The sequence below is a fragment of the Polyodon spathula genome, chromosome 10 (assembly GCF_017654505.1).
Source record: "Polyodon spathula isolate WHYD16114869_AA chromosome 10, ASM1765450v1, whole genome shotgun sequence".
Taxonomy (NCBI): domain Eukaryota; kingdom Metazoa; phylum Chordata; class Actinopteri; order Acipenseriformes; family Polyodontidae; genus Polyodon; species Polyodon spathula.
Window position 1 is genome coordinate 29,199,543 of NC_054543.1, and position 27,212 is coordinate 29,226,754.

The following is a 27,212-nucleotide window of genomic DNA, read 5'->3' on the forward strand; positions in this document are numbered from 1 at the left end:
TGATTTAAAGCAAGCGACGATGGGTGCATCACGCATCAAGCTGGAAGAGAGTTCCAAAGAGTCGGAACCATGAAGCTAAACAAGCGTTCTCCAAGTGCGGTGCACTTTTGCTTGGGGGTAGCAAGCAGGCCAGAGTCGGAGGACCTCAGCTTGCGGGCAGGGACATAACGGGTCAGCAGGTTGAGGAGGTACTCTGGACCTGTATGATGAAGGGCATTGTAGATGAGCAGGAGAGTTTTTAACATATTCCTGAACTTTACAGGTAGCCAGTGCAGCTGGGCAAGACGGGGGGTGATGTTATCAAGTTTTTTTACATTTGATAAGGATCCTGTCAGTGGCATTCTGAACTAGCTGCAGTCGGTGTATGGTGCTTGCCGGGAGACCATCAAATAGAGAGTTGGAGTAGTCAAGTCGAGAGGAGACAAATGCATGACAAAGTATCCACATCTGGGAGGGAAAGGTAGGGACGGACTTTGGAGATGTTTCAAAGATGGTAGAAGGAAGATTTGACCATGGAGGAGATGTGGGCATCAATGCCATAAATCTTACCTGTTGTGCACTTCCATGAGTTATAGAGGTATCCTATGTGCAGTTTTGAAAGAAACACTTGTCACAGTTTTTTTTGTATTTTTTTTTTTTTTTTTTTTTAAACATGATATCTGATATAACAGTAAGTTAAAGAAGATTGTTTGCCTGTCATGCTTTCAGATAGTGCTGCACTTCCTTGGTCTTTTCACCTGGAGGATGGATTTATCCCCACTCCTTTAATGGCTTCTTTCATTATATTAACCAACCAGCTGTATCGATTGACAAGCCAATAACATGCTTTGACATAGAAGACATTGCTAAGGTGAGATGACCTAGAAAGTTCTGGTGTATAGATTTTCAATACCTGGGCTCAGTCCTCAGTCACTGCCTTCCATATAATATGAAGAAATGTAACATAACTTTACTGCAGTGGTCCATTGTATGAGGACCCCTGTTGGCCAGTAGTTGTTATGACATTTAAGTTGCAATCTGATGTAAAGCTGTTTCTTTTTGACACTCTACTGCAGATCTCCATTACAAATTACTTATATTTGTCAATGTATTTTTTTTTTTTTTAAATCCTGAATAAAGGCATAAACTAAACGAAATTTAACAGATTAGCCAAAGCATGGGTTCTCACATTTTAAGTGTACTAATTAGAATGTTCTTAGAAGATGCTAGAAGAAGAACTTTCAAACCCTGCTGCTTAAAATCTCTTTCAGTTTCTGATAGAAAAGGGCTTGTTTAACAGGGGCTTGTTTAACAGGTGACATTGAAAAGATTATGTAATAATATCAGTTACAATTACAGGGCACTTATTATTAAACAGTCCTATAAATATATTCAGTTCACTTTGCAACAATATGCCTGTTTTGCTGTGGAACTCAAATTCTGTACTAGGTATAGTGTGGTCATTAAAGTGATGAAACATAGCTCTTAAAGGCTGTGTACTTCCATTCACTATACAAGTCTTATATGTCCAGTTTTGAAATAAACACGTTAGAGTAAGCTTGTATTTCAATTTTAAAACATGATTTTTTTTTTTTTTTAATTCTATATTTGGTTAAAACAATCTGTTTGCAATCCATGCCTTAAGAGTGTTGCACTTGCTTATCCATTTCATCTGAATGGTGATATTGTACCCACCCCTTCAATGGCTTTATCCTGTCATTAATCAACCAGCTCCTTCTGCTATTGACTGGCATGCTTTCAGCCAGTAACATGCTTTGACACAGAAGACGCTGCATGTGCAAAGAGGTAACTTGATAATATGGCACAGGAACTGAAAGCTCCCGTTAACCTCATGTAGTACCAGATAGCATGATTTAACATGAAAATACATGTGTGCTATAACATGTTTCATTCACAAATGCACATTTGAGACCTATTTCACACAAAACAGGTAATTATTTTGTTAGCTACAATTATTGCAGTAATACAATTTCTTTTCAATGTGTACAGTAAACTATACAAAGAAAGAGCTTGATAGAGACAAATTAAAAAGTGCTTTAGGGCCGCAATCATTTTAGACACCATAATAAAATAAGGGGTCCAAAATAGGACACATCGAGCATACTTGGAGACAACCAGTTCACTCGCTATTATGAAACTCTTCTGTACACTCAAAGAAGCCACCTGTATCCAGTCTCTGCAATACATCACAATCATTGCACAGGCATATAACCAAGCATTTAACTAGGCGTGATAAGTTGCCAACCCAGCACAGCAAATCACTCACATGATTGCATTGTCAAATCTAATTAAGGCCTTGAGAGATGAGCTTTACTAATGTCTCAAGGTCAGGCAAAGTGTTTGACAGGTTACTGTATACATTGCCTATTGACATTTCCAGGATGTTTCAAGAAGACTTTCTAATCAAATTTCGACTTGTTTTTATCAGAAATGTCAGAAATGTGGGGGTGGGGGGGGGGGGGGGGGGGGGGGGGGGGGGGGGGGGGGGGGGGGGGGGGGGGGGGGTGTAAATGGTACTGTGGTCGAGGAAACGTTCCTCGCATATAACCCGAATACGGACTACGACGGAAGGTGGCACATAAGACATATGAGGCATGGTGCTCTCCCTCGACCACTTGTCTAATAAAAAAGTATTAAAAAAAAAAAAAAAAAAAAAAAAAAGAACCCTGCTAACTTCCTTTTTTCATTGTTTTACATCTGTCTTACACGAAAATACCTCCTGCAGATACAGTACAACTAGCCGCAACTACAATAGGTAACTGAATAAAGTGATGCTTGAAATACACTCATAACCGTGAACTTACTGACACGGTGACGCAAACTATACTCTGTGAAGTAAAAAGTTGAAAGGTCCTTTTGCCAATGACTAATGTTTCAGGAAGTGGTATTCAGGGATCATGTGATGTTTCAAAATGCAACACTGTTTTAAGGAGATGGGCTATAAAATAAATTAGCGGGGGGTCAATGCAGAAACACTGTTGGGATTCTAGGTAATATAATAACTATTATATTAACGAGGTAAGGTGACATTTATGTAAATAAATACGCAATGATTGTGTTATACAACTCTACCAAAAGATAATACTGTACCGGTGATAGTTGTTTTTACTTGGTGGAGGAAGAGTAGGCTGTCGTGTTTTTTTGTTTTGTTTTGTTTTCCCCAGTTATACCGTTTGCCTTTTATTAAATACGTTGCTCCGTTTGCATGAATTATACAGATTTGGCTACATTCCGCATTCAGTCGTTGCGATGTTCAGAACCTGTGTGCCTCCAAATTTAGACCACTGGAGAGGTGAATGATACAAACCACAACAAAACATTGTGGTATCGTCTGTTTTCATCTCATTTACCAGTGTTTCCAGCAGGGTCCACCAGGTATACCAATAGCTATGTGCAATATTAACTGTTGTTGTAAAACCGAGACCTACCCCATTACAGCCTGGTTTGTTGCCTCATTCTGCTGAATGGTTAATCAATGCAGCTGATATCTGCAATGAACTCAGCATGTTTTATATATTTTTTTTATATTTTGCAAGTGTTTTGTAAGGAATTGGTGACCACACCTTTAATTGTGTACTGTTGTAATATGGGAAATAGCATGCTGCAGCTCCAATGCTCAGTGTTAGTGTTAGTGTCAGCATGTAACACAGACAGCTCTATAATTTACGTACCGTTTATTCGTCAATAAAAAAACAAGTTTAAATTGCAGTGACTTCGTTCTGCTATATTTACGATATTAAGTACACCACAGGAAGCACATTTTCATTTGCACAATCTGAGCGATAAATTTAGTAAATGGTGTTTGTTTGTTTTGTTTACTGCAGTCAAGTAAGCTGCAGTACATAGTACACTTCCTAATTACTGACCCAAGTGTTTCTGTGAGTTGTGCTTTCACATTTTTTAAATGGTCAGTTTGATAAATAAACGGCTGTTTTCCCTGCAACAGCTGAACCTGCTTTAGTACAAAACTCATGCTACATAGTGTTGTACATAATGGTAACGGTGTTAAACTACTGTGTCTGCTTGAAGAGATATTATCAGCTTATTATCTAACAATGGAATATTGTGCAATTAAATCGTACTTAAACTCCTTATGGTAAACTAAATCTATTATATCTGGGATACAAGATGCAACAGACGAAAAAATCCATGTGTGATGACTCAAAACTTTGAGCTGGGTTAATATACCTCTCTCTACACTTCAAAGCATTTTTATTCTATCAAATTGTTACCTTACTTCTCGCACACCAGTTTATTAAAACATGTGATATGCAGTTTAATACATACATACATACAGTGGCTTGCAAAAGTATTTAGACCCCTGACCAATTCTCTCATATTACTGAATTACAAATGGTACATTGAAATTTCTTTCTGTTCGATATTTTATTTTAAAACACTTAAACTCAAAATCAATTATTGTAAGGTGACATTGGTTTTATGTTGGGCAATATTTTTAAGATAAAAAACTGAAATACCTTGCTTGCATAAGTATTCAACCCCCACACATTAATATTTGCTAGATCCACATTTCACTGCAATAACAGCTTTAAGTCTGTTGGGGTAAGTATGTACCAGCTTTGCACACAGTGTCAGAGGGATTTTGGCCTATTCGTCTTGGCAGATTTGCTCCAGGTTGTTCAGGTTGGTTGGACGACGCTTGTGGACCGCAATTTTCAAATAGTGCCACAGATTCTCAATGGGATTGAGATCAGGACTTTGACTGGGCCACTGTAGCATATTTACCTTTTTGTTCTTGAGCCACTCCAGTGTTGCTTTGGCCTTGTGCTTGGGATCATTGTCCTGCTGAAAAGTGAATTTCCTCCCAAGCTTGAGTTTTTTAGCGGACTGAAGCAGATTCTCTTGCAGTATTTTCCTGTATTTTGCTCCATCCATTCTTCCTTCGATTGTAACAAGATGCCCAGTCCCTGCTGATGAGAAGCATCCCCACAACGTGATGCTGCCACCACCATACTTCACTGTAGGGATGGTGTGTCTCAAGGCATGGGCAGTGTTAGGTTTGCGCCACACATAGCGCTTTGAGTTTTGGCCAAAAAGCTCTATCTTGGTCTCATCTAACCACAAAACCTTTTCCCACATCGCAGCTGGGTCACTCTCATGCTTTCTGGCAAACTCCAGACATGCTTTCAGATGGTACTTTTTGAGTAACGGCTTCTTTCTTGCCACCCTCCCATACAGGACAGTGTTATTCAGAGCTCTTGATATGGTTGACTGGTGCACCATTACTCCACTCCCAGCCACTGAACTCTGTAGCTCCTTCAAAGTGATTGTTGGCCTCTCTGTGGCTTCTCTCACAAGTCTCCTTGTTTGAGCGCTGAGTTTTGAGGGACGGCCTTTTCTTGGCAGTGTCTGGGTGGTGTGATGCAGCTTCCACTTCCTGATTATTGATCCAACTGTGCTCACTGGGATATCCAAACACTTGGATATTATTTTGTACACCATCCCTAATCTATGCATTTGTATTACGTTATCTCTAACTTCTGTAGAATGCTCTTTGGTCTTCATTTTCCTTCAGATTCACAGCCTTACCAATGATCCTTCAACAGCGGGGTTTTTATCCAGAAAATGTGACAGCAACTTTAATGGTCACAGGTGGAGGCCAATGGTAAGGTAATTGTGTCCTCGTTAGGGCAGTTTCTTTCATCGGTGCAAACTTGGAGCTTCCACAGCACATGGGTTGAATACTTATGCAGCAAGATATTTCAGTTTTTTATTTTTCTTAAAAATAATTCCCAACATAAAATCAGTGTCACTTTACAATAATTGATTCTGAGTTTCAGTGTTTAAAAATAAAATATCAAACAGAATGAAATGTCAGTGTACCCTTTGTAATTCGGTAATATGAGAGAATTGGTCAGGGGTCTGAATACTTTTGCAAGCCACTGTACACACACACACACACACACACACACACACACACACACAGTGCCTATAGAAAGTCTATATCCCCTTGAACTTTTTTTACATTTTGTTGTGTCAGTGCCTCAGAGTTTCATGCATTTAAATGAGGATTGTTTTTCACTTCTCTACACACCATACTCCACACTGTTAAGGGAAAAAAAGTTTTTATTGAGAAAAAAATTATATATTAAAAATACGAAACTGAAAGATCACAAATGGCAAGTCTCCACCCCCCTGAGTTAATACTTGGTGGAAGCACCTTTGGCACCAATTACAGCTGTGAATCTGTTGGGATAGGTCACTACCAACACCTAGATTTGGCAATATTTGACCATTCTTCTTTACAAAACTGTTCAAGCTCTGTCACGTTCCTTGAGGAGCATTGATGGACAGCAATCTACAAGTCATGCCACAAATTTTCGATTGGATTTAGGTTGGGGCTCTGACTGGGCCACTGATGGACATTTACCTTTTTGCTCCTTAGCCACTCCAGTGTAGCTTTGGCTGTGTGCTTTGGGTCGTTGTCATGCTGAAAGGTGAACTTGCATCCCAGTTTCAGTTTTCTTGCAGAGGGCAGCAGGTTTTCCTCAGGGACATCTCTGTACTTTGCTCCATTCATTTCCCCTTGTGTCCCTGTAACAAGTGCCCAAGTCCCTGTCGTTGAGAAACATCCCCATATCATGATGCTGCCACCACCATGCTTCACAGTAGGGATGGTGTTCATTGGGTGATTCGCTGTGTTGGGTTTGTGCCAAACCAGACCAAAAGAACTTTTTGCCACATGGCAACAGAATCTCTGTTTTTTTTGCATACTACAAACGGGATTCAAGGTGGGCTTTCTTGAGTAATGGCTTCCTTCTTGCCACCCTATCATACAGGCCAGATTTGTAGAGTGCTTGGGATATTGTTGTCACATGCACACTTTGACCAGTCATGGCCATAAAAGCCTGTAGCTCTTGCAAAGTTGCAATTGGCCTCTTAGTAGCCTCTGATCAGTCTCCTTCTTGCTCGGTGATCCAGTTTGGAGGGACAGCCTGATCTAGGCAGGGTCTTGGTGGTGCCATACACCTTCCACTTCTTAACGATCGTCTTGACCGTGCTCCAATGGATATTCAAGGCCTTTGATATTTTAATTTATACCCATCCCTTGATCTATGCCTTTCAACAACTTTGTCCCAGAGTTCTTTTGAAAGCGCCTTGGTGCTCATGGTTGAGTCTTTGCTTTGAAATGCACTACCCAGCAGAGAGAACCAACAGGAACTGCTGAATGTATCCTGAAATCATGTGAATCACTACAATTTAATAGGCGGTGGCCACTTAACTTGGTGTGTGATTTTGAAGGTGATTAGGTTACACCTGAGCTAATTTAGGATTGCTATTACAAGGGGGGTGGACACTCATCCAGCCAAGCTATTTGCATTTTTATTTTTAATTAATTTTCTACACATTTCTAGAATACTTTTTTTTACTTGGAAGTTGTGGGGTAGGATGTGTAGAAAAAACAAAAACTGTTTTAATGCATTTTAATTCCAGGCTATAAAGTAAAAAAAGGTGAACATTTTGAAGGAAGTGTAGATTTTCTATAGGCACTGTATAATTATATATATATATATATATTGCTTTTAAAGGGAGATGCAGCAGTTTTGGTCCAAACCCCTAAACAGTTTGTGACCATTTTAGTCCTGGAGCCCTGCTTCATAATTTCTCATTTGTCTGTGATTCAGTGGTACCAACAAATTGATACATTTCGATGGTGCGACTGAGGGAGCATTGTGTTTTGACTAATCATATTGTCATAAAGAACTGTCGGTGCGTACCAGTGGCACGCCTGTCACGTACCAGTAAATGTACGCGTACCATTGGTTGAAAAACACTGGTCTACATCACCTCAAATGACCCGTTTTGCTTCCTGCTGAAATCACAAAGCAAGCTGACCAAATGATAACTTTGCATCATTACAGAATTTTATTAATGCCCTAACCTTAGTTCTAAACAAATACATTTTCATACCTCTTGTTAACTTTACAAATATTAACATTACTTGTCATTTTTAGTGTGATGAAAGTCATTTTGGTTCGTAGCGCTTTTTTAAAAAAAATTAACAGAATTAATTCAGAATATGCAAATACTGCTGCATCCTGGCACCTGTGCAGAACTGTAACTTTAGTCACAAGGGCTGAATGCAAGCTAGTGAGTCTGATCTACAGAACAGGAAATGACAAAGAACCAGCAGCAACTTGATCTGTAGAGTTTTGTATATAACAGGGACAGTGTACAATTTCCAACATTCATGACAAGACACAAGATGTATTGTACCCAGACTTGGCTATAAGCTAATTTACATTGGGAGTCCCTGTGCTCATAAGAAACCAAAAACTATATATATATATATATATATATATATATATATATATATATATATATATATATATATATATATATATATATATATATATATTTCACCACACACATACAACCAACGCATGCAAACAGCACATTACAATAAATAAAACAAGATAAATAGATTAGTTCATGTAAACCAAAATCCCATATACTGTATTATTATTATAAATACAGCAGCTACCAAATACCAATACTGTTGTCAGCATAATAAATATAACTAAAAATAATTCCCTTAATAAATACCCACCCATCCCTTATAATATATTAAAATAGTTATCTTAGAAATATTAACACATTTTCATTGAAATGCATAATGTATTACAAAGCTATAAACATTACCATTTTATTACAAAAAAAATTAATAGCTACAGTTCATGATCACAGACTTGTATTCGTTTTAACCAAAGCTTTTATTTAGTTGTAAGGCAGTTCTAGTTATAAATTCCAAAACATGGTACCCTTAATTAAGTTTTAATAGTTGCACATCCCAAATTAAAGTGTGAAAAACCAAAAATATTATTTTCAATACAACAAAAAGGTGAATTAGTTACACTTATTTAACTCTTGTTAATAGTTAAAAAATATCTTGCTGTAATGTAGTAATCACTGTACTCCCTATTACAGTGAGTTACTGTCTACCTCTATAAGACTTAACCTCTGTAATCCAGCACCCAAGTTCTATGCTTCTAAAGCTTTACCCTTGAATCAGATTAAACCCACAGCTAAAGCAGAATATATGGAGGATTTTGGATTTATTTCAAGTAGGTAGCTTGCATTTAACTTGCATTTCCTCTTTTTTTTTTTTTATATAACTGATGCAGCCCTCACTTCCCCATAGATGAGTCAGAAACCAAAAATAGTGTGTTGGCTTGAATTTATTAATTTTATAAGCGGTTCTGCTGACTGCTGTAGTTCAGTTACCATCCTGCTGCTGTTCTGAGTTTTGACCTGCCACTGCTTTTTAAGAGCTATGCCAAAAACTCTTAATGATTTAGAAGAGTTTCTTTAAATATTAAAACCAATCTCATTTGTTTGCATGCCTGCTGCTTGCTCAGCCCTCAGAGCGTCATGGTCGGCAACTTTATAGCACTAAAATTACTTCTAATGAATGTATGAGTTCGTTTGCTGGCTGTAAAAAAAAAAATAAAATAAAAAATAGAGCATTAGAGTCAGAAGTTGGTCCCAATGGTAAACACCCACATTACTCTAATGGCTACTATGTGAAAGCATTCAAATAATGGTACAGTTCAGGGCTGTCCAACACATCCAACCCAGTGACTCAAATAGCTTAGCAATATGATTCAATATGGTTACTTTTAATATCCCAACATTGTTAATGTTTTTTGAAAAGTCTGCAAGGAGTTTTTCCTTTTTGAACAGTGATACAGTAGCTTCACATGCAAGCTCTGCACATAATCTGTTTTTATAAAGCCAAGCCATACCAGGCACAGTAAGAATTTCAGCAGTGTCTTGATTGCAACAGGGTTGATGGAAATTAAAAATGATACAGAACACTATGTTCTGTATTCAACTGATAACATGTTACTATACTAATGTGCCAGATAGTGCAACATTATATCAGTGCAAAAATACAATGCACAGTACCTTATTGTCTTGTGACCCAAATTCCAGTTTGTAGTGATTTCATGAAAAATGTCTACTTTGTTCCATTTCTTCTTTTTTTACATTCTGTACTACCTATCATGCATTTCAGACATGTATTTTCCTTTACATTTGCATGCCTTATTTTTAGGTAGTCTGTTACTATTTCAGATAGGAATTGAATGCCAGAAATTCCTATATGAGTCATGCAAATTGATTAATTTAAAAGGTACCAGTTGTAACTTTTTGAAAAACATTTTATAGCATTTTCATTAAAAAAATAAAAATAAATAAATCAATAAAATACTATAGTTAAAGTTCTGTTTTCATATCTTACTTTCAGGAAGGCTTTACTTTCTGGGTCATTTCACTGCTAGAATGAAATTAAAATGAATGCCTTCTTTCCTGTCAGTAATCAATTTCAACTTCTGACCCGAATGTCTGCTTTGACTGTGCTGGAGTGAAATGAACACTACCATGCAAAGTGAGAGCTTTAGCCTAGTATGGTATGTATTTAAAAATTAAAATACCTGATGGTATAATGGTTATTCTTTCAAAACTGTCCATAAAACCTGCCGTATGTACCAAATTGAAATAAAAAGGACAGATTTTATGGAATTGTTTCACATAACCCTTTTAATCCTGAAAACAAAGATTTATTTATTTATTTATTTATTTTTTTTTTACAATTGTTATGAGTTTAAATTAAAACTGGACAAGGACATTACAGTAATGTTGTTTTGCCTTTCTTTTTGGGGTTAAATTCTGCATTGCTGGTTCCAGTATCTCTTTGCGCACCTGTTTCAGAAGATGTCAACGCCCTCTAGTGGCGGAATATCACTGGTGCAGGGTCTGGCCAGTCTACTGCGAAAATGTGGTAGGGTTTTAATCTACGTTTTCGTTTTTGACATTTGCATTCTTTTCTTGATTGCCTTGATTGAAGTTAAGACAGCTGTATTAAAATCTGCTTACAGTATTACTTTTTATATTTTAATATAACTGATAAGGTGTTTATTATACTCTACTGCTATGAGGCTTTAGTAAACTGAAGCTGTCTGTCCATGCATGTATGTCACACTTGTAAAGCCTCAAAGACACTATAATACCACCCATTCAATTGTGAAGTTATTTGGTGTGTTAACATTATATGGATATATGCCTGTCCACAGACATTCACACAAAGACCACATTGCTTGTTCCAAGTTAATGGCAGTATCAGAATTGGGGGATATAAGGAGATGGCTGTCCATTTGTCTGTTTGTGTGTTTGTCTCCCTTACATTGTCCATGTGCATACTGTGGAAGTAGGTTATGGCGATTTTACTTTTTCATGTTAAAATTATATTTGTTGTGAGGGATGTTTATGCTTTGAATTTTGTGCTATTATTAGATGTTAGCGTGTGTGTGTATGTGTGTGTATTATATAATATTACTGCTCAAAGTGCAATTACAAGATTTAATCACCAGGTGGGGCCAAGGTACAGGAAAAAAATTCAATAGAACTGTATTTATTCTTTAAACTTTGTCATTGGATATACAATTGTTACTACTGAAACCTGACCGAGAGAGACAGAATCTTAAAATACAGAACAAATCACACATTCAGAAGTTAAGTTTTCTGTGCATGCAATAGAACAGTTGTGAGACCTCAGGTTTTTTTTTTTTTTTTTTTTTTTCCATGTGGTGGATGACCAAGACAAATAATGTTGTATGTTGTTAGTATTTGCTTAGTGATCAGTGTTGTAAATTAAATCCTAACATTGACATAAATTATTGTGCAAATTCTAATAATTGTTGCCGAGTTAATGCTTCACAAAAAAAAAAATAATAATAATTAAATTAGCTATTGGTTACAATTTATGAATTACGTGGCCCAGCTTCTGCTAGTGAAAGCAACTGTCCCTTCCAGTGTGCTGCGGCTGAAGAAATGCATTTCACTTTTTGCTGTCATATTTTAATCAAAACTTTACATGACTTTGCATATCCACATAGATTTGCATTATCTTAAGTGAATGCTACTATATTGTCATTTTTCCAAACATTGCATTAGAGGTAGCCTACTCTTTGATGCCACAGAACTTTCGACAGCGACATCTCCGGTTCATAATTTTATTTTGCGTCTCTATACTTAAATGTGTATAATATCTCTTTCATGTATGTGGATTTATTATTAATTGACTTACTGCCCACATTGCAACCAAGATATGTAGAATATCTTTCATGCATGTGTAGGCCTAATCAATCTACCAGTCCCATGCTCAGCAAAGTGTTTCGCCCACGTGGATTCGCTTACACTTAAACAGTACATTACTAAGGCCCTACCTATTTCACAGCCGTTAAAAACGTGGCACGGACCGTAAAATTAATTCTTCACCGTCTCTTTTGTGTATTTATACCCTGCACTTAAGTCCAATTAAGTTATGTGCATCGGTCCGGGTTCCTGATGTAATTATAATTTTGTTTCAATTTCAAAAAGAAAACTGGACAAGATTTATTGATTGACACGAAACAGCAGCCAATAACCACTCTGGGCTCTCCTCACTGATTGGTAGATATGGGCATACGTGGCGGGTTTAGTATCCTAGGAGACCTCAACTGGTATTATTAAGTGAGTAAACATTTTTCGAATGTCCAAAATTAATAATAATAATAATTATTATTATTTTAGCAAAATTAGTGTACACTAATTTTGCATTCTACTGGTGGCAAACTATTTTGTACAACCTGCAATGTTTCATTGGCTCACATATGTCGAGCTACGGCATTTAGACTGAGACAGAAATCAAAAACGAAAAAGGTTGCGAATAGTGCATTGTTTCAAAATGAACATGTAAAAAAAAAAAAAAATCGAAACAGCGGCATGTGACAATGTAGCAATGTTAAATATTAATAGTTTCCCTCAAAACAGACAGCTACAGCTGGGACTGATTTTAAACAAAATAATATGTATAAAATACAGTAACAAAGCAGGTTACTCGATCTCTGCATCATCATCCAGTATTTGCTCACAGACGCAAATTCTCAGTAACTTTTAGGAGCAACAACACAGATTACGTTCTTTACAGTAAGTTAATCAAGACACGTTTTTAATTTCATGGAAGATTCGATTTAATTAAAATATTATCGATTTGTTATCGTGGGGTCCCAATCGATACATAATTCGATTATCGTTACACGCCTAATGGATTGGACTGTTATTTTTTATTTAAAAAGCAACTTGGTATATGTTTGAATATAATTGTTCTTCTTACTAAGGTACCCTCCTTGTTGTTTTAGAGAATGACTTCTGGGTTGTAAAAAAAAAAATCACCAGAAGTTAAAAGCACCCCATATGGCTGAGCTCACAGAATCATGTATAACTGAGCACTTCTTGTACACCAGAGTCTAACCATTATTGTACTGCACATTAGTAGTGCATGGAACAAATGTGTTGTTTCTTACATCCACTAGGTGAGTGTTGCAGGAGGACTTGTTAATGGTTGCACATGGCTGTACTAGATGTAGGGCCTTCTTGTAGGTTAGACATGATCCTGACAGCTCTATTGGGGGCAACAGGGGTGCGTTAAACTTCCGAGTGATCAGGATGTGAGGACTGAAACAGCAAACAATATACAAGCTGATTGTGAAAAACAAATGGAACACATGGTTTGACATAACTTTTTACTACTTGTGTATAAACAAAAAACCAAAAATACTCAAGGGAAAATAGTGGTAGTTACCGTAATTTGGTAAGAAAGCCCAGTAAATAAAAATGTAACACGGATGAAAATGGAACTCTAGCCACAGTTCAGAGGTTGTGCTGAGGTCTGTGTTTCTCCCTGTAGGAGACACAGTTTTGGAGGGCACCAGCACCCTGACTCTCCAGGCTGCTGGCCTCCAGCACCTCACCCACCTGTTTGAGCAGCACCTCCTGTCACGGAAACACCAGCATGGGTTCCTGGCTCTGCCTTCCCACCCGGCTGACACAGCCTCCATGCTGCAGGTGCAGTTCCTCTTCGACATGCTGCAGAAGACCATCTCCCTCAAGGTACTCAGCAGGGTAACACAATGTCCAAAATCTTTAGGGCACAGACTCCAAGGGGTCATAAGTTTTGTTCAGATAGCTGTGAAAAAGATACCATTAATAAAATAAATAACAGTCCACATGTCTTTGACGCAAGCACATTATATTTGACTACATATTATTATTTAAATGTCTTGACATTGAATTGGGGATGCCTTTCTTAATGATAGAGAAGTTGATACTGTAGGGAAGGATCCATGCCAGATAGTGACTATGAAGGGAATACTTCAGTAACTCCAGCTGCCAATAGGTGAAGCTGTTAGACTGAAGTCTTCAATAAATAAAAGTTTATTAAGAACATGTATTTTGCTTTTTTATGCAGCTTTTTAACCCTAGTGAGTCGAAGATCCAATCAGCAGTGAAAATCTTCCCATTCAAGTCTCTCAGATACTTGGAGGTACAGTCTAATCTTTGACTTTCTATTGGGGTTTTTTTAAAATGGAAAATGATGTAGGTCCCTGACTAACTTGCTGGACGGCTGAGCCATTTACTTGACATACAAACAAAACAGTTTCACACAGTATCTTTTTGTACGATTGAACACACCGTCAATCGGGCTTCTTCACACAGCAGCCCTAAAGAGACTGGCTGCTCTCCTTTAATACCCTGTACCTGGCTATCATTTACAATGATAGCCAGGTGCAGGTAATAATTAACAATAATAAAAACAATTAACATAAGTTTTTGGCAGGGAGAATATAAACTGCCTCCCTGCTGTGCTACACTATATAATCACTCGCTCCCCTTTTCTTGTCTTGAATGAATCTGTTAATTAAGCATGAAACCGCCACACCTGCAACTGCTAATATTTTCAGTACCATGGCAACTTCTCAGGCAAATTCTAACAGCACTTTCACCTGTGCCATATTTGGATGATGTGACTTTGCTGTCTGGATGACAAAGACCACCTAACGCCTCAGCAGTCCACAGCTGTATTCTGTTATTCCCTCAGTTTTGATCTTGTGTGGCAGGGCAAAGCCCTGTTAAAAAATTATTGGTTTGGTTTTAGAACAGGGAATTTATGGGTGTATTTAATATATTGGTTTATGGTTATTTAAAGCAAGTTAAAAATGTACTGTATTATCGTTTGGGTTAAATGTGGTCAGGCAGAGGCAGTGTTAGCAGCTTGTCTCTGCTAGAAAGCTTGTGAGAATGCGTGGTCGGCAGCTATTTGTAAAATGATTATTAACAAATTGGCCATTGGCCACACAAACTGATACTCTCATGTAGAATGTGACCATCTCTAGATTGATTAATATATTACTATTCTGGAGATGGTCACATGTATAAAACCTGCAATAAATACGCACCCCAGTGCCTTCCACTCGCAGCACCTATGTGTTCCACTCGCAGCACCTGTCTGTGTGTCTCTCAGCTTCCTGGTCTGGGTACATCACCAGCAAGCTGTCCTGCCACAACCATTAATTTTATAAAGATGCTCTACCTCTGATCTCAGAAAGTAATTGAGATTGTAACGTCGTATTTGAAGGGTCATAATGCATTAGAAATGTGTTGACCTCTGACATAATGTGGCTGCCATAGGTTTCAACTTACTCAAACAATAGGTTTCAACTTAAACAATACATGTTGAGTGTCTTAATGTTTGGCACACGTGTTTGACCCTGGACAGTCTCAGAGCTGACTAGAGAGTTTGCTGTTTTCTTTGCCCTCCCAGCTGAAGCGGATCCCCCCCCACTGCTTGGAGGGACTGAGAGCGGTGTACTCCCAGCTCGAGGTCTTCATCTGCTCCAAGAGCATTCATTCCCTGGAGGTGAGTGACATTCCTCCCCTTTCTCTTCCCCAGACAGGTTACATGCACTCCCGCAACTAGAACTAGAAATTTCCAAACTATTAATGTACATTGCAGGTTTCCAGCCTGTGGTCTGTGCTAATAGATTCCTGGTTGTTCCTGAAAGATGATACTGACCTACCCATTTCCACATTATTAACACTACACATAGCAAAATAAATAAGCTCTGTGCTTCCAAACAACGTTTTATTGTCCTATTTATCCAGCTGTTCTGAAAATTAATTCAAGCATAAGAAATGTTTCTGTTCAAGTAAATCTTACCTAATATAATTGCTGTCACTTTGTCATCTCACATTTTTTGTCTACGAAAGTGCACACGTTACGGTAAATTGAACAGAATTTACAGATATTTGAAGATATTTTCTGGCGCGACCCTGGATTCCACTTCTAGAAGTTTCTAAAGGTGTAGAGACTTTATCTTACCTTTTTATGATATTTACAATCGTTTTGAGTGTTGTTGCTCAGATATTGTGTTTTATTGCCATGGAATAATGCTCTGAACTGAAATTACTTTGCCAGAACTTCTAATATCTCTTGCACTTCCTGTTCTGATTAGTGGATTTCCATATTGTCAGCATCTCTTACATTGCTGTACAAATCAAAACAGTAACATTCTGTCAGTTACTGCAGACTGGACAGTATATTAGATTGTCTTAACATAGTGTTATTGTAACGCTCAGTAAATTGATGCATCTAAAGCACCTTTTACACTGGCACTCCGACCTTGATTCTGGCTACCTGGGTCACAATCCTGCATAGTGTGAAACAGACGTACCTGGGTCATACCTGTGTTGACCCGAGTCGCAGCAATCCACCTCAGGATGTGAGTCGATGCACTTTGACCCAAGCTGAGCGAGACAAAATGCATGATGGCCATCAGTAAGCCGAGGAAATAACAAACAGCTTTCGTGAAGGTTTCACTTCCGCAAGGAACATTTCTGTTTATTCTGTTAAGCCATATTTTTGTTGATTGAGACACACCATGAGCCAGATTGCAGCACGGATGAAGAAACATTTGTTCATTTGGGCCGACAGCTCAGTCCAGAGAAGCTTGGATGGAAGTATATGTAACAAGCTGCTTCCAGTGCTTTGATACACGCATTGTGTACCTGAGTCTGTCATCCTAGTCAACCATGCTTTATCAAAAGCAGAGAGAAATCGCCTAGCTGACCCACATGACACCGGGTCCTGACCCGGGTAGGTTCCAACCCGGTTAGAGCATGCCAGTGTGAAAGGGCCTTAAGTATTATTCAAATAAACCTGCAGTAAAATAGCACATTGAAAAAACAAACACTCCATTTTCAAGCAACGGCACTTCTCAAAACAATTGCAAATAACAGTAAAGATAAAAAAAAAAAAGGTTTCACGTCATTTAAAACTGCTTGCCTCAAAGACACCAGTACAGGCAATTTGCATCACTGTATTTTTTTCTTCTAGTCTTATTGATATACTCAAAGTCACAGTGGTGTGCTTGCTACTAGTGTATCCCTGGGGGGTCATAGTGTGGTATACAGTTGAGTCTTTATCTTGCTTGTTTGTTTCCCCCCACACAGGAGCTCATTTCTTCATGTGGGGGTGATCTGAGTTCTGCCTTGCCCTGGCTTGAACTGCACACATTAAATTTCAGCTATAACTCGATCACTGCACTCGACAACTCGCTGGTAAGGAAGGGCCCACAGGATGAACAGTGCTCAGGTTGTACCAGTCGTTGGTTAAGCTGTCTGGTTGGTCACTCTATCTGTAAAAGGTTACGCTCCATTTTCTCTTGGTTTTTCCAGCTGCAAACCCGAATGCATTCTTGAGCTCACAGTAAAATATAGGATAGGGTGTGTTTTTTGCATTTATTCCACAGTTAGTAATATGCATTTAAGAAAAATTGGTGTATATATGAAAATGGATCTTTATAAAATAGGACATTTACATTAAACCTTGTGTTACATTCTATGTTGTTTTAGTATTTTTGTTTGTTTGTTATTTAAACCCTTTAGAACTAACCCCTCAGCCTTTGTTCTGAGTTCTGTTGCTCTAACATCGAGAGGTTTTTGCATTACTGTTAACAGGCTTCAGTCTTGCAGGCCCACTTATTTGTTTCTGCTTTCTGAACTCATGTCTTATTGTGATCTTTTAACTTTGCTTCTATACTTGAAAGTTGAAAGGTGTAAATGGCAACTTTCTTTTTCTTTAAGAGTTTACTGAATGTTCTGAAGACCTTAGATCTGAGTCACAATAAAATCCAAGAATGTGCTGACTATTTACTAGTAAGTATACTAACAATGGGGTGATATTTCCATTGCTTTAATATTGTTTTGCTAAAATAGGCATAGACACAGTTGTTCTCCAGGGCAGGATCACAGGTATGAACAAAAACTGCTTGGAATGTATTCAGAAGCAAAATAAACATGTTTGTATTAGTTCTTGTACCCAAATTCTAATGGACATCATTAAGGAAAACCACTGTGCAATGTCTCTTGAAATAAATAGCACATATTCTACTGCAGTAGTGTTTCTCTCCTTTTGATAAGTAATTTGATAGGGTACCATTTTTTTTTGTTTACTCCTAAGATTTCTGTACTGTAATATGGTACTAATCATAACTTTTTTCCTTGCTAATTTAAAATGAAACAATGTTCAGTTTTAAAAGAATATTCAAACGTGGAAAACCCTGTTTGTTCAAGTATTATTGTTCCTGATGCTATAGTTCTCCACACACCACTGTTTGTTTTCAACATACATGAGCATGTTTTTGCAAGATCGGCTTACCCCAGCTGCCACCTGCAGCTGAAGTGTAGGAAGCTTTTCAAGCTTGCGCCACCTTATTCAGCACCAAAATATTGTGTGATGCACTGATGGCTACTGACCGGCATAATTTTATCAAACAATAAAAATACGTACAATGTAAAATAGTGTCAAAGTATGAAACTTAAGTTTGTTTTAATATATTTAGCTAATTTCATGAATTATTAATGACATGTACTCATGTTACTTACCTAATGGGATGGATGTGCATGCTTGTTGGAACACAGTTCATCAAATCTCAGTTCAATGTTGGAGTTTGTGAGTCAAGTCTTTTTCAAAGTTTAAGCACAAGGTTTATCTACAACGTCTTTGTGATTTGTATCTAAATGGCGCTTTAATTTGTTTGGCACCATCCTTTCTACTGCTAAAATAGAATAACAGATGACCCGTTGTGGCCTTTCTCCGTTTTTAACATTGTCAGTAAAGCCAAAAGAAATGTAATCTGGGTCCTGTTTTCAATGACTTGCATGTAAATGCCTGCTCTGTCACCCCTGTGTTTCCTGTTGAATGTAACAAAGGCAGGCATCTCAAAGTACTTGATAAAGCTATCCCGATCCACCGCAGTAACAACACGTCTTTCTTTTAACGCTATGCCAATAAAACTCAGGTGTGTCGCAAAACTGCCTTGCTTTATATTTAAATGGTTGTGTTTTTGCTAATGACACCTCCCACTAATGCAAATTGGTTGCATTTTCACACGCATTAGCATTGCTTTTGGGGGAAAAAAAAAAAAAAAACGACAGCAATTTCAATAGGACGAGACACTTTTTGCGACACACCCAGGTGTTGCAACACACAGTTTGGGAATCACTACCCTATGAAGATTTATATTTTCAACAATGGCTTATTAAAAATGTTTTAGAAAATTAGACATTATGGGGTCCATTTAATTGATCTAAACTGTGACAAATCTAAATGCCATTTAACAGACAAAAATAAAAATTTTGTTTGTTTGATTTTTATACCTTGGCCCCTTTGTCAGCCTGTTCACATTCTTTTAGTAATCTTACTGGCCAGGCACTTCCATTTGATTTATAGGCTTTAAATGTGCAGTTTTGAAAGAACGCATGTTTAAATTTTTATTGTAAAATATGACACTAAATAAAAGAAAGTACTCAGTTAGCTTGCCTTACGTTACAGGAAATTTGTTACTGCTTCACTTCCTAGGGAAGTTCACCTTAGCAACGTCCATACACTTTATAAATTCTTACTGAGTTTAGTTTTATGTCTGAAGTGTTTTTACGGAACCTGTTAAAGTATCAAAATTACACCCCACCCCTTTACCTTCTTTGGCACATGTGCTTAGCGTTATTTAGCAAAGCCGGAGCCAATCCTCCATCAAGGATTAAGGAGCTCTTGATTTGGACTCCTGGTTTAGACACTTTTAGTGTTACTTTATTAACTGTCTTTGTTATTCACTGGCCTGTAAAAAAGTCTCCTGACAGTGAGTATTCTGAGGTGAGAGATGGAACTGTTACTATAACGATAGTAATAAAGTATGTGGATTGTGGAATTGTTAAGAAACATATATACCTTCAGGTAATCCAGGTAAAGCTGTTGTTTGGAAACTTGAACTAGAATTAGTTGCAAAACTCGTTTTTTTTTTGCTGTTTGCAGCCTCTGTGTGATTTGAAGCATTTGAATTTGGGGTACAATTTTCTAACCGAAGTACCAATGCTCAGTTCCAGCTGTCGAGCCAAGCTGGTCACCCTCATCCTACGCAACAATGAACTGGAGAGCATCAATGGTAAGGGGTAAAGGGCACGGGGGGGGGGGGAGAGCAGCTACAGAAATCCTTCAATACCTGGAGCCTTTTATTAACTATAAGCTAGATATGCTTTTCCATAGTTTGACCCTGAAAATCAATTACTCTGTTTTATATATTCACCGATTTTTATAAGCTTACTCATTTGGCATGCATTAAAAAAAAAAAAAAAAAACTTGATCCTGATTTCTTATTTCAAATGGGTGATCTCTTCCAGATCTTTTTACACCGTCATTCATTTCTAAATTACTAAAAGTCTACCTTGTTGCTCTGCTTTGCTCAGACACACAGGGATCTATTTTAATAATATAAACCGTGGCGGATCCTAACACCTCTGCTCTCTAACTGTGTTAATCCTGCTGGTGTTTTCTCCCAGGGATGACTTCAAGATAGTGTTCCATGTTTTTGGTTTATTTACATATATTAAAATAGGGATAAAATCGGTAAAAAATTGTTTTAATTGAAACATCGGTAAAAATCAGGGAAAAAATCTCAGTATACACACTTTACATGTGGAATATGATGCAGAAATAGTATGTACAGAAGGTATGAACATGACACCAGCACAAAACAAGCCAGGTTTATTCGCTTTGAAATTATAAAAAGAAAATTGACAGAACTGGGTGGTGCAAGCCGTCAGGAGATGTGTCAAAAATCACACTGGACATTTACATCAATGTGTTCCTGTAGTTAACAGTGTGCAGGTGATCAATAAATAGAACGACAGCTCCTGGATCTTGTTTAGCCATCTAAGTAATCACAAACACTATTATTCCGACACGACAATAAACAAACAAAACACGATTTTCTCCACACAAAATACAGGTCCTTCCAGGTTGTTCTCTAACCAAATAGGGGAACAGATTACGTCGCTTTGTCCCCTATGTATACCGTCACACATGACCCCTTGGTAAATGATTGCAGCCGCTCCTCCTATCGCGGCTGCTACATCATTTCCCTTCCGGGTAGATGAGTTAAAGCACTGAAGCTCCGCCCCCTTTCTAAATGATCGACTTCCTTTTAACCGTAGGATTGAAGTGTCAGGCCAAACAGTCCAGGGTACTCTGTTTCCGGTACTTAGCGCCCTCGCAGGTCAGGAGGGAAAATTACCACAAAGAATCATTGTCTTTCTGTCAGTTCCATATAAGTTTACCAACTAAAGCATCATCATTTTCTGTCAAATATTTACGATTAAGATTGGCAGTATTATAGCTGATGGTCAGTACTGTCGCACAGTCACAATACATACCTCTGCAATAAACCGTGGCTGTCCAGCAAAGCACAGCGCTCTGACAGACTCATTAACAGTCATTCTGTGCTCTCTTTTTGTTAAAGCTTGTGTAAAAGCAGCATAAATGTTTTAGTTTGATGTCGCTTATTTATGTCAGCAGTATTTGCAGCACATTGCATCCTCTGCCTCATCTGACCCACTTCTGCTATTTTTGCTTTTTGTTTACTTCGAAACATTTATTTTCTTTTGAATATTTATAAAAACATTTACATTTTCTCCCCATTCCTCATCCACTAAAAATGTTATATTTTAATGTGTTTCAGTTTAGTTTTTGATCAAGCTAATACTTGTTACGCCCAGCAATTGCCACAATAATCAGACTTTGATTGGCCAAAATAATCAGGTGATAATGTGTTCATGAAGTAACAGAGAAACACATTTAAACGTTATTTGGTCCTGTGACGTCTAAACGTCTGCTGTATCCTAGGATACAGTGTAGGGCATATTACAATGTCAGAATCAAAATAAAACAGCGTTTTAATCAAACTATTGTGTCTTTCCTAGAAAATGTTGCATAATAACAAAAATTGGGCATAGATCAGTAAAAACCAACGTCCAGTTAAAACAAAAAAACACAAACCAGAAAGGCGGAACACTACTTATAGACCAACTTATTAACATTCCTGTACACAATAAAGATACAGTGAAATGAGGTATGCGAAAGTTAGTTTTATACATTTGAATGTGGAATTAAGATCTGGCACTGTTAGTAATTGTAATAAGAACTACCCAGAATGATTTCAAGAATCACAAAAATGTAACATAAAAAAATCACCAGAAATGTTACACGAAGCTACTTACCCTTTCCTTTAATAGAAGTGCCAAAAATGTTGGCAGTTTTTTTTTTTTTTTTTTTTTTCTCGATTGCAAGTCACATAATAAAAGACAATCATCACAAGACAAGAGGGAAGTGCCTGTGCTTGTCAGGGCTTGTGATTGTGTGTTGTTTATATTGCAGGCGTGGAGCATCTCTCCTCTCTACAGCACCTCGACCTGGCATATAACCTCCTTCTGGAGCACACCCAGCTTGCCCCCCTCTCCCAGCTACACTGTCTCAATCAGGTGAGTCACTTTCAGACAAGAATACTGCACCCAGCAGCAGACACACAATGTGCTCAGGTATACAGTTAATCTAAATGGCAGAAGATCTTAAAACCACCCTCATTTAAATAATTTAATGTACATTTGGTGGACTATTTAATGGTGTTTGCAGTCGTTGTCAGTGATTCCAGGTTGTGTTGCTCCAGTTCTTTAAATCTGACTTCATCTGGCTTTGAGCTTTGTTGCTTGGAAGGAGAATCCTAAGTGACTACAATCAATAGTTCATTTCAAATCATGTGAGAATGTGATCTTTCAACTTTGCTAGCCCCACCATCTCTCTCTCTATATATATAGAAGCAGAGTAGGGGAGTCTGGAAGCCCGTAGTTTGAGTTGATTTGAAAGGAATGATGATGTCTAGTCTTGTCACTTAGGATTTTCCAGACAAGTTCAAAGCCAGGTAAAGGCAGATTTAAAGAAACATGATACTAACTCGGTATTAGGGCAGCACAACCCTGGAATCACAGAGAATGATTTGAAACACCATTCAATATGCAGTTAAAATGAAGCTATTTGACTTTTAAAGTACAACCCTAGTTTTTACATATTTTACAGACAGAAATAATCTAGAGACTCGCTTGTAGTATTGGATTTGTATAACCATGGTACTCAAAGGTGCTCAATGGTACTCCCCTTGAAGAGAGCTTATATTTTCTTATTGGTTCAGCGCCTCCTTCAGCTCTTCCTAATATGGCTGTCCTATTGTGGTTTCTGTGGTATAGGCTGTACACTTGTGATTTCACATGTGGTGCACAGCTGTATTCTATGATTTCTCAGTTAAGTTACATTGATGGTGTGCAGTTTGTTTAACCTCTGGCCATGATTCAGACTTCTTTGAGTTACTGTTACCTACACAACTGAATTTAATGATTCTTCCCTTGCGCTAACTCAGATGCTTCTTCAAGACATCATGAACCTGTGTGGTTGGCCATCAGCTTGCAGCGCAGGGGCTTAATACAGTAGCTTTTCATGTATCGATTGAGTCTGAGGAGCTGCATTAAATCCTGCAGTGGTGGGGCAGGAAAGCCAGTGACCTTTCCTGAAAGATGTATAGCAGTCTTCTTACTATAAAAGTCTTTCTGATTCATTCTACAAGTATGAGATCTTAAAGTTGTAACAGGGAATAAGCAAATAAAAAATATATTTGTTACACAGTTTAGAACAGTTTTGGGTTCTAAGTGAAAGATACTTTATGTTGTATGATGCTGATTGAATAGTTAGATAATTAGAATATCTGTGACTTAATACAAAAGTTGTAGACAGATAAAAAAATCTGTATTACTGTTCAGAATCTCAGTCACATGCAACTAGTCAGAAGTAGAGAATACATTTGCATAGAAAACTCACTGCATCCTGTTACACAATAAACAGGTTTCATGATGTTTCAATGAAATACAAAACAAATACAATAAGAACCTGTAATTCAAAGCCATAGTAGTTACTGTGGCAGTAACATTCCTTAAATGAGCGTGAGTTGAAAACAAAAGCAATTCACATCAACACCTGTTAGACTTTAACATGACCCATTGTCACAGAGACGGCCGAAGTGGGCGGCGTCAGAACCAGGAAAGGTAATGCAATACACAAAACACAGGACGGATGAAATGAAGTGATGAAGACGCCTGTTGGCGCCGGTTTAATACAAAATAAAAGGTTTAACAAACACGAAAAACACAGGACACGGCACTCTACGCCAAAATAAATAGACAAACGAAAACAGACTGAACTTAACAAAACGGTGCACGGACAGACACTGACAAACACGGTGAGCGGATACTATTTTACTTTACTTATTACTACTACTACTTATTTCCTCCGTCTCCAATCCCGTTCTCCGCTCACCGAACACCCAACATTTAAACACACCACACGCAACACATAACAGATAATATACACAGGGGCGGGCACTTTGTTACATATACCCCCTCCTGTGCAAAGCACACATGGCCTCAATGGCCACCTCCCCCCTTAAAAGCCCAAAAGTCCCGCCCAAAGTCCTTGGCCAGGACCAGAGGCTTCCAGGGGCCCACAGGTCGTAATGCTGTCAGCAGGGTAGCATTCTCCTGCCAGGGTAGTCCTAGCAGCGGAAAGGCTGCTTGGGGTGTGGTCTCCTGACCTTCCCCCTCCTTCGGCGCCGGCAGCTCCCCTTGGTGGGGCTTCAACCACCGTTCTTCCTGCAGGGAAGAAACTGCAGAGGGAGCAGGTCTCCGGACCTCCCCCACGATCTCCGGCGGAGAAACTGCTGCTGGGGTTGGCGGTCTCCAGACCTCCTCCCCCTCCTCCGGCAGCGAAACTGCTGCTGGGGTTGGCGGTCTCCAGACCTCCTCCCCCTCCTCCGGCAGCGAAACTGCTGCTGGGGTTGGCGGTCTCCAGACCTCCTCCCCCTTCTCCGGCAGCGAAACTGCTGCTGGGGTTGGCGGTCTCCAGACCTCCTCCCCCTTCTCCGGCAGCGAAACTGCTGCTGGGGTTGGCGGTCTCCAGACCTCCTCCCCCTTCTTCGTGGCCGGCAGCTCCCCTTCGGAGGGGTTCCGGCCACAGTACTTCCGGCTGTGATGCGGAGCGGCGGGCAACCCCAGGCGATGCAGAGCGGCGGGCAACCCCAGGCGATGCAGAGCGGCGGGCAACCCCAGGCGATGCAGAGCGGCGGGCAACCCCAGGCGATGCAGAGCGGCGGGCAACCCCAGGCGATGCAGAGCGGCGGGCAACCCCAGGCGATGCAGAGGCATCCTTGGGCGAAGCGAGGCTGGCATCCTTGGGCGAAGCGAGGCTGGCATCCTTGGGCGAAGCGAGGCTGGCATCCTTGGGCGAAGCGAGGCTGGCATCCTTGGGCGAAGCGAGGCTGGCAGTCAGGACAAGCTGGGGTGCGGGTGTTGGCCCTCTTTTCGGCCACTGCAGCCGGGAGGTTCTTCCCCGTGCTTCCCTCAGCAGCCTATGCAAGGGCTGCTGAGGACCGCCAGCATCTAGTCCTGGTCCTTCTGGTGCAGGGAGAGGCAGCTCCTGCTCCTCTCCCCCTGATGGAGGTGGAGGCAGAGGAAGCTCCAGCTCCTCTCCTCGTGATGGTGGGGGAAGTGATACCAGCAGGCATTCACCCTCTGCTGGTGGGGGAAGTGATACCAGCAGGCATTCACCCTCTGCTGGTGGGGGAAGTGATACCAGCAGGCATTCACCCTCTGCTGGTGGGGGAAGTGATACCAGCAGGCATTCACCCTCTGCTGGTGGACAGGGACCCAGCAGGCATTCACCCTCTGCTGGTGGACAGGGACCCAGCAGGCATTCACCCTCTGCTGGTGGACAGGGACCCAGCAGGCATTCACCCTCTGCTGGTGGGGGAAGTGATACCAGCAGGCATTCACCCTCTGCTGGTGGGGGAAGTGATACCAGCAGGCATTCACCCTCTGCTGGTGGACAGGGACCCAGCAGGCATTCACCCTCTGCTGGTGGCGGAGGCAGAGGCAGCTCCTGCTGCTCTGCTCCTGCCGGTGGAGGTGGCGGAGGCAGAGGCAGCTCCTGCTGCTCTCCCCCTGCCGGTGGAGGTGGCGGAGGCAGAGGCAGCTCCTGCTGCTCTCCCCCTGCCGGTGGAGGTGGCGGAGGCAGAGGCAGCTCCTGCTGCTCTCCCCCTGCCGGTGGAGGTGGCGGAGGCAGAGGCAGCTCCTGCTGCTCTGCCCCTGCCGGTGGAGGTGGCGGAGGCAGAGGCAGCTCCTGCTGCTCTGCCGGTGGAGGTGGCGGAGGCAGAGGCAGCTCCTGCTGCTCTGCGCCTGCCGGTGGAGGTAGGAGCGGCGTGTAGTCTCCTGGTGGTGGAGGTGGGAGCGGTGTGTAGTCTCCCCTTGATACAGGGGACTGGTGCGGCTCTCCCTCACTTGCAGGGGACTGGTGCGGCTGTGGAGACAGCGGTGGGACCTCTGCCTTCCTCTTCCCTTTTCCCCTTCTCTGCCACCTCCTCACCTTCCTCTCCTGCGGCAGTTCCTCCTCTCCCTCCTGGTAGGGGCAGCGGAAGGGACAATTGGCAAAGAGATGGTCCTGGTTGCAGAGGAGGCACCCCGGCAAGGACTGGTTACATCGCCGGGGATGTCTGGCCCTTAGGCGGCACTCCTCCTCCCTGTCCCTCACCTCTTTATCGTCTTTCCTGCTTCTCCCCCTTTTTTTTTTTTTTTTTTTTTTGTAATCCAAAGACGCCCCTTTTTTTTTTTTTTTTTTTTTTTTTTTCTCCCCACACAAAAAAAAACCTCTCCTGGTCTGACGCTTGGAGGCGCTGTTAAATCCCACGCAGGACACCACGTGTCACAGAGACGGCCGAAGTGGGCGGCGTCAGAACCAGGAAAGGTAATGCAATACACAAAACACAGGACGGATGAAATGAAGTGATGAAGACGCCTGTTGGCGCCGGTTTAATACAAAATAAAAGGTTTAACAAACACGAAAAACACAGGACACGGCACTCTACGCCAAAATAAATAGACAAACG

The 27,212-nt window shown here is 40.1% G+C and overlaps 1 protein-coding gene across 3 annotated transcripts in view; it reads left to right on the forward strand.

Moving 5' to 3' along the window:
• Nucleotides 1-2,883: 2,883 nt before the first annotated feature.
• Nucleotides 2,884-27,212, forward strand: part of LOC121322067 (serine/threonine kinase 11 interacting protein) — an 80,003-nt gene continuing 55,674 nt past the window's right edge. Inside the window, exons 1-9 of one of the 3 annotated variants that reach the window (XM_041261556.1) lie at nt 2,884-3,018; nt 10,711-10,804; nt 13,751-13,953; nt 14,312-14,386; nt 15,665-15,760; nt 17,353-17,460; nt 17,986-18,057; nt 20,213-20,342; nt 22,610-22,713. In XM_041261556.1, coding sequence (XP_041117490.1) covers nt 10,738-10,804; nt 13,751-13,953; nt 14,312-14,386; nt 15,665-15,760; nt 17,353-17,460; nt 17,986-18,057; nt 20,213-20,342; nt 22,610-22,713 — 855 coding nt within the window. In that variant the 5' untranslated portion in view covers nt 2,884-3,018; nt 10,711-10,737. Of the gene's footprint in view, nt 3,019-10,612; nt 10,805-13,750; nt 13,954-14,311; nt 14,387-15,664; nt 15,761-17,352; nt 17,461-17,985; nt 18,058-19,819; nt 20,054-20,212; nt 20,343-22,609; nt 22,714-27,212 lie in introns of those variants that run through there. The other 2 variants (XM_041261557.1, XM_041261558.1) reach the window with 2 other exon arrangements.